The sequence below is a fragment of the Brachypodium distachyon genome, chromosome 4 (genome assembly GCF_000005505.3).
Source record: "Brachypodium distachyon strain Bd21 chromosome 4, Brachypodium_distachyon_v3.0, whole genome shotgun sequence".
Taxonomy (NCBI): Eukaryota; Viridiplantae; Streptophyta; class Magnoliopsida; order Poales; family Poaceae; genus Brachypodium; species Brachypodium distachyon.
Window position 1 is genome coordinate 1,069,765 of NC_016134.3, and position 7,076 is coordinate 1,076,840.

General features: G+C 47.0%; 2 protein-coding genes across 3 annotated transcripts; both read left to right on the forward strand.

Moving 5' to 3' along the window:
- The first annotated feature begins 42 nt into the window (after positions 1-42).
- On the forward strand, positions 43-2,212 carry LOC100837610 (2-methyl-6-phytyl-1,4-hydroquinone methyltransferase 2, chloroplastic). Its single transcript, XM_003577318.4, has 3 exons — positions 43-752; positions 874-1,180; positions 1,746-2,212. Exons 1-3 carry the CDS (start codon positions 163-165, stop codon positions 1,899-1,901), a joined length of 1,053 nt encoding a protein of 350 aa, XP_003577366.1. The 5' UTR covers positions 43-162; the 3' UTR covers positions 1,902-2,212.
- A 148-nt stretch (positions 2,213-2,360) lies between these two features.
- Positions 2,361-7,049, forward strand: LOC100840070 (wall-associated receptor kinase 5). Of its 2 annotated transcripts, none has more exons than XM_014902808.2 (4): positions 2,361-3,316; positions 4,249-5,291; positions 5,386-5,568; positions 5,735-7,049. In XM_014902808.2, exons 2-4 carry the CDS (start codon positions 4,343-4,345, stop codon positions 6,913-6,915), a joined length of 2,313 nt encoding a protein of 770 aa, XP_014758294.1. In that variant the 5' UTR covers positions 2,361-3,316; positions 4,249-4,342; the 3' UTR covers positions 6,916-7,049. The 2 variants fall into 2 exon arrangements, with proteins under 2 accessions (XP_014758294.1, XP_024319292.1); XM_024463524.1 differs by having other exon boundaries at positions 4,303-5,291.
- The last annotated feature ends 27 nt before the right edge of the window (positions 7,050-7,076 follow it).

The following is a 7,076-nucleotide window of genomic DNA, read 5'->3' on the forward strand; positions in this document are numbered from 1 at the left end:
TGACGCCAGCCCATTCTATCCATGGATCCACTCCACCCACCACTCATCCCCTCGTGATCTCTCATCTCGCTCGCCACTCCCCCACCCATCCCCTCCGCTTCTGTCCGTTTCTGCTCTCCCTCCCTTCCCCTTCCCTCCTCGGCGGCGGCGGCGGCGGCGGCAATGGCGATGGCCTCCACCCGAGCGCCTAGCAGCGCAGGGAGCCTCGCGCCGGGCAGGAGGACCCTCAGGCCGCGTTCCCCCGCCGGCCTCCCGGGCTTCCTCGGCCTCAGCCCTTCCAAGCCCACTCTGCGCCGCCCGCTCGCCCTCGTCTCCGGCGCCAGGCCCTGCCCGCCGCTGTTCAGGTGCGCGGCCTCCTCCTCCCCCGCGGCGGCGCGGCCGGCGTCGGCGCCGCGGTTCATCCAGCACAAGAAGGAGGCCTTCTGGTTCTACCGCTTCCTCTCCATCGTCTACGACCACGTCATCAACCCGGGCCACTGGACCGAGGACATGCGGGACGACGCGCTGCAGCCCGCCGACCTCCACAGCCGCAAGCTCAAGGTCGTCGACGTCGGCGGCGGCACGGGGTTCACCACGCTCGGCATCGTCAAGCACGTCGAACCCGAGAACGTCACCTTGCTCGACCAGTCCCCGCACCAGCTCGAGAAGGCACGCCAGAAGGAGGCGCTCAACGGGGTCACCATCATCGAGGGCGACGCCGAGGACCTCCCCTTCCCCACCGACACCTTCGACCGATACGTCTCCGCCGGCAGGTAATAGCCTAAACCCCTCCCCTTGCTCTGCTTGGAACCATGCAAATGATGTTTTGTTATGACGACGAGTCTGATGAATTTCTCTGTTCCGGCCCTAATTGGGGATGCTTTTGTTATGCAGCATTGAGTACTGGCCGGACCCCCAGCGGGGAATCAAGGAAGCCTACAGGGTCCTGAGGCTCGGCGGAGTAGCTTGTTTGATCGGCCCTGTGCACCCAACCTTTTGGCTGTCTCGCTTTTTCGCTGATATGTGGATGCTGTTCCCCACTGAAGAGGAGTATATTGACTGGTTCAAGAAGGCAGGGTTTGAGGATGTTAAACTGAAGAGAATCGGACCAAAGTGGTACCGTGGTGTCCGTAGGCATGGCCTGATCATGGGATGCTCTGTGACGGGTGTCAAGAGAGAAAGAGGGGACTCCCCTTTGCAGGTAAGTTTTGCTTAACATAGTCCGCAAATTCACATTCCCGAGTCTCCTTACATTTTGATATGGACCGATCTGTTTACCACAACCTCTACTTCTTGTAGTAGTTATATTACTTATATCATCATATGGTTTTTGTTACATCATGGATTAAAACTTGCTTCATGGTTGGCCACTTGCCATATGGATATGCAAAGGTTTAAGAGTACATTGCGTCATTGTCAATGTTATTCTTGTCAGCACTAGGGGACACATAAGTAGTTGAAACTAGCTTAAGCATTTTTACCAAAGAATTATAACTGCTTGTTTTCTTGAATCAATCACATGGAAAGACCTGATAGCATTTTTGTGTTTCATATTTTCTTTGACCTCACTTCTTATCGTAGACATATGTGTTATGTCCTGCTTATTCACAAATGTACGAAATAGCAACTAGAGTCTAGAAAGGGAAAACATTCCCGACGTTTGGGCATGAATACTGGACTTTTTTATTTTTTGCATCTTAGATTAAAAAAATCCATGTTTTTGTATGGTGGCTATATTAAGGTGTTTTTCTCTTTCCCTCCTGCAGCTTGGTCCGAAGGCTGAGGATGTCAGCAAGCCTGTGAATCCTATCACCTTCTTCTTTCGCTTCCTCGTAGGAACGATATGTGCCGCATACTATGTTCTGGTGCCTATTTACATGTGGATAAAGGACCAGATTGTGCCCAAAGGCATGCCAATCTAAGAGAGGAATTAAGCTGCGATGAAGAGAGGATAGCCAACACCTGAATTAGGCTTCTCTATATTAGGCACTCCATGTCTGTTTTTTGTTTACCTTTTGTATTTCTTGTTCTCGTGTATTTCTGTTACTGTGGTTCTTGTTTGTGTGGAGAAATAATATTTAAGACTTTGATTGAGATCAACAGAACTCTTGAGCGTGAAATGGCTCCTTTGTAGCAGTTCACTGTTTCTGAGTTAGAATGAACCTGTAATATTTCTGTAATCTGTATTATCGTTATGCTATTGGTAGAAATAGGGGATATCTGAGTTGATTTATTTTGCCGTGCCTAACCATCTACTATGGCATTATATGTGCATGTATAGCTGATTTCTCTGGTAACTCAGGTGAACATTGTTAGCGATTGTATAGGCAGGGACTATGGATTTGCTTGTCATGTGTGGTCCTCTAATAGTTCCTAAGCAATATATTACAGTGTCCTCTCAATGTATGAGCAGACAGAGTCTCACTATGCCGCACATATTTTTGGGGTCAGGTTGGCTTGCTGTTTTTCCACAACTCAAGCAATTACTTTCCCTTTTCTTCCTGATGTCATTCTTCTGCTTTATGCTAAATTATGATGCTACGACACTTGTTGTCAAGAGGTTCTAGCGTAGTCTTTGGATAATTATGGTATATTTGGCATATACCAATTAAGTTATCCAAGGGGTACCTGTACTCACGTGCTATAAATTGTATGTGCAGGAAATGGATACCTACCTGTGCAGTGAGCTCTTCAGAAATTGTGCTAGATTTGCTTATAATCCGGAGAAATCTTCATCGGTTTGTATTGTTTGTGTTCAATACTGAAACTTACAATGCACACGAATAATTTATTAGTTTGCATTTCAGTCAAAATTATTAGTTTGCATATGCATTTTTTATTGAGTAGTTTCTCTGAAATTTGAAAAAGGATGACAGAGGTTCTTATAATCTGGAAAACAATCTTCACCAGTTTATAGGTTTATTCATATGCCAGTCCAAGTATAGTTCTTGGGTTACCGTCCCAAATGTGAATGCATTTCCATTTATCTGCTTGGTTAGACACCTTAGTTTGAAACTTTCTTCTGCAATAACCAACTAGATGGACTCATGGACACTCTAATTGGTCAGCTTGAAAAGTCAACATAGGTGTAGTCAGCAACAATTTGAAGTGCATAACCCGGCTGAAACCCAAAATTATTTTGACTGCTCAATCTTTCATCTTAATTCACAGTTTTCACAGGCATTTGCTCATATGAAATGATATCCTGGAGGCTGGATGGTCGAGCCTCCCAGCTTGAAAACAAGACAGAGTGGGCCCGGTTGCAGTCTGATTAGAAGTCGAATATGCATATGCGCAACTGACCTGGTTCCAGACCATCCTATCTAGGTCCAATCAGGTACTGAACGGTCCTCAAATAAGCTATGGGAATTAAGTTTGGAGCATGTGAGTATTTTCATGATTCCTGGGAGTTGAACTGGTGAGGTGCCTAATTTGATATTTCCCATAAAATTAATAAACAATAGGAATGTCTACAAAATCTGCATGGATGGAGACTATATTTTTTATGGTGGCTTTTAGTAACTACGATGGATGAATAAGAAATGCACCCTGAAAACTTTTAAGAGCTATACAAGTCTTCAAGCTATATACTACCAATGCAATTATATTTCTAAATGGAAAGATATGTTTAACATCTAGCTAGATTACGTGGTGCCTAACTTTATACAATGGGTATGATGGGGGTTAACTAGATATATTTTTGTACAAACATATACGCCTAAGCAGGGGCGGGCCCAGAAACAGCCGATGAAGGGGGCTATCATGCGCCAAGTGGGTGCTGAGCCATTTGGACTTGTACAATTTAGGCTTAAAACCACTCATATGCTTCTTTGTGTACTTGGGCCGCACCCGGGCTGTAGCACCCCTAGCACGGGCCCTGGCCCTGCTCCTGCGACTAAGACAAAGTTCTACGTCCTAGCTCACTTTAAATTATTTTGTATGTCTAAGTTCTGACATCTAACATGAGAATTAATGGCATTATGCTAAGGATTGAGCTCATTATCTAACACAAGAGTCAGCAACTTGTACTTCAGATTTTACTTGGAATGTACTTGACTGGGACAAACCACCACCTACTCCTGACCTAGCTAACCCATTTTAGCGCGTATACATCAGTTCAACTTGAAAAAATAAATAATAGTTAGACATATCAATCAGTAATTCTGTATTATACTGCAATTTGCATTTGGACTTTACTTGATTGGAACGATTTAACCTATTCAACCATGCATACATCAGTTGATAGCATTGTTTTTTCTTTAATATCAGAGTTCATTGCTATATGCTATGGCACAGTTCATCTCACAAAGTGAAAAGCTCCAGCCTAGGTGCTCGCTGACAAACTCTCCAAATTAAGCAAGTGATGGTGCGAGCCACACATCCAACATCACTGCACCAAGCAACAGCACTGGTCCTAATATTCTTCCAGAAACTGATTGTCTTCTTCCTGCCGATGGCACTGGCAATGCCAGTGGATGGCATCGCGTTGCTGGCGCTGCCAGGCTGCCCCGACAAGTGTGGCGACGTGCCCATACCTTACCCCTTCGGCATCGGAGCGCAATGCGCCGCAGTCAGCCTCAACAGCTTCTTCAACCTTGACTGCAACAACACCTTCCAACCGCCGCGTCCGATGGTCGGGGGCCCTGCTGGCGTGGCCATTGAAGTTGCCGATATCTCACTGGAGCGCGGTGAGCTACGGGTGCTTGTCCCCGTCAGTTACATCTGCTTCACATCGAGTGCCACTGAAGAGGAGATCGTGTGGTGGTTCAGCCTGAGGGACACGCCGTTCCTCCCATCCCCTGGGCGCAACCGCTTCACGGTCATTGGCTGCAACACCCTGGGACTTGTCGGAGGTTTCCGCGGGGGCACGAGCCAGTACCTTGCCGGCTGCTACACCTACTGTGATGGCCCTAACGGCGCATCCGACGATGGAGCGCCGTGCACCGGGACAGGCTGCTGTGAGGCGTCCATCCCGATCAATCTCACTGACCTTAGGGTGGTATTTCCAAATAAAAATAGCAGTGTGTGGGAATTCAACCCGTGCTTCTATGCCATGATCGCCGAGGTTGGGTGGTACAGCTTCCAGCGCCGTGACCTTGTCGGCCAGCTTGGGTTTGTCAGCAACAGGGCAAAGAATGGTGTACCTCTCATCGTGAACTGGGCGGTCAGGAATGGATCATGCCCAGAGCCAAGAAACTATGCATGTGTCAGCACGAACAGCTATTGCGAGAGTGCAAGCAATGGACCTGGGTACCTGTGCCAGTGCTCCCTGGGGTATGAGGGCAACGCCTACCTCCACAGCGGTTGCCAAGGTAACTACTAAGGATACTTGTGTCCTTGTGGGTCATATCAAACCATTTGACGTATCTGATTGCGTACCTATGGGTTTGGTGATGTCATCTTCAGATATAGATGAATGCGTGCTGCGTGAGCAAGACCCCAAGAACGAAGAGCTGTATCCTTGCCGGCATGGTGTCTGTCTCAACACTCCAGGAGGGTATGACTGTAAATGTAAGGGGGGAACAAAATCTGATGGCACAAATTTTGGATGTCGACCTCTGCATACTCGAGATGAACAGCTGGCTATAGGCAAGTCCACTTCCATTTGTGTTTGTTTTATCTGACATAAAGATCCACATATTACTGCTAGATTTGATGTGGCTAAGCAATACCAATTTCATGTGCTTACGAAAACTCCTAGTCTAGTACAACCATAATGACTATGTACCCTAAATAGAAGTATATGATTTTGCAGGCCTGAGTGTTTCTGCCATTGTGATGATATCCTCGGCTTGTTTTCTTATTATGCAATTACAAAAGAGAAGGCACAAGAAGGACAAAGAAGAGTATTTCAAACAAAATGGAGGGCTCAAATTATATGATGAGATGAGATCAAAGCAAGTCGACACAGTTCGCATACTCGCAGAAAAAGAGATCCGGAGAGCCACTGATAACTACAGTGAAGATCGAGTTCTTGGATGTGGTGGACATGGAATGGTGTACAAGGGTACTTTGGATGACCAGAGAGAGGTCGCCATAAAGAAGTCAAAGGTAATCAACGACAATTGCAGGGATGAGTTCGTCAATGAGATAATAATCTTGTCACAGATCAACCACAGAAACATCGTGAGGCTACTAGGCTGTTGCCTGGATATAGATGTCCCAATGTTGGTCTACGAGTTCGTCTCCAACGGCACACTATATGAGTTTCTTCACGGTAGTGCTGATCACATTCTGTCGCCAATTCCACTGGACCTTCGTCTGAAGATTGCCACACAATCGGCAGAAGCTCTTGCTTACTTGCACTCATCGACATCTCGCACGATCCTGCATGGGGATGTCAAATCTGCCAACATTCTGCTGGATGATCAGCGCCACGCCAAGGTTGCAGATTTTGGAGCATCGGCGCTCAAGTCCATAGACGAAAGTGAGTTCATCATGCTCGTCCAGGGAACCCTCGGCTACCTCGACCCCGAGAGCTTCATCAGCCACCTACTCACTGACAAGAGCGACGTGTACAGCTTCGGGGTCGTCCTCCTTGAGCTGGTGACAAGGAAGAAGGCTTTATATGTTGATAATAACTCCAATGAAAAGAGATCCTTGTCCCACAATTTCCTCCTGATGTTTCACCAGAACAAGCACAAGACAATGCTTGACCCTGAGATCACAGACAATGATGTGGACATGGCGGTTGTTGAGGAGCTCGCCATCCTCGACGTGCAGTGCCTGAGCGCAAGGGGGGACGACAGGCCAACGATGCAGGAAGTCGCAGAGCGGCTCCGAGTGCTGAGGAGACACCTTGTGTATGCAGCTGGTGATGAGAAAACCCATTGTTACTTTGACAACAACTATGGAGGATCGCCGTCGGTGGTTCTCCCTTTGGACGAGATGACAGAAGGGAGCTTTGAGACGTGTAAACTGGTGCTGGCCGTCTAGGCTCTTGCATCGTCTGGACATGTATTCGTGTGTTTGACACTTTGAGTTGAGGGATGTAAAATATGACTCTTTTGAACTCATTTAGAGATTGTTGGAGGAAGGTTGATTCTCATGGAAGTTCTGGATTTAGTTTTGATTAAGCTCCTAAAAGAATATCTTTT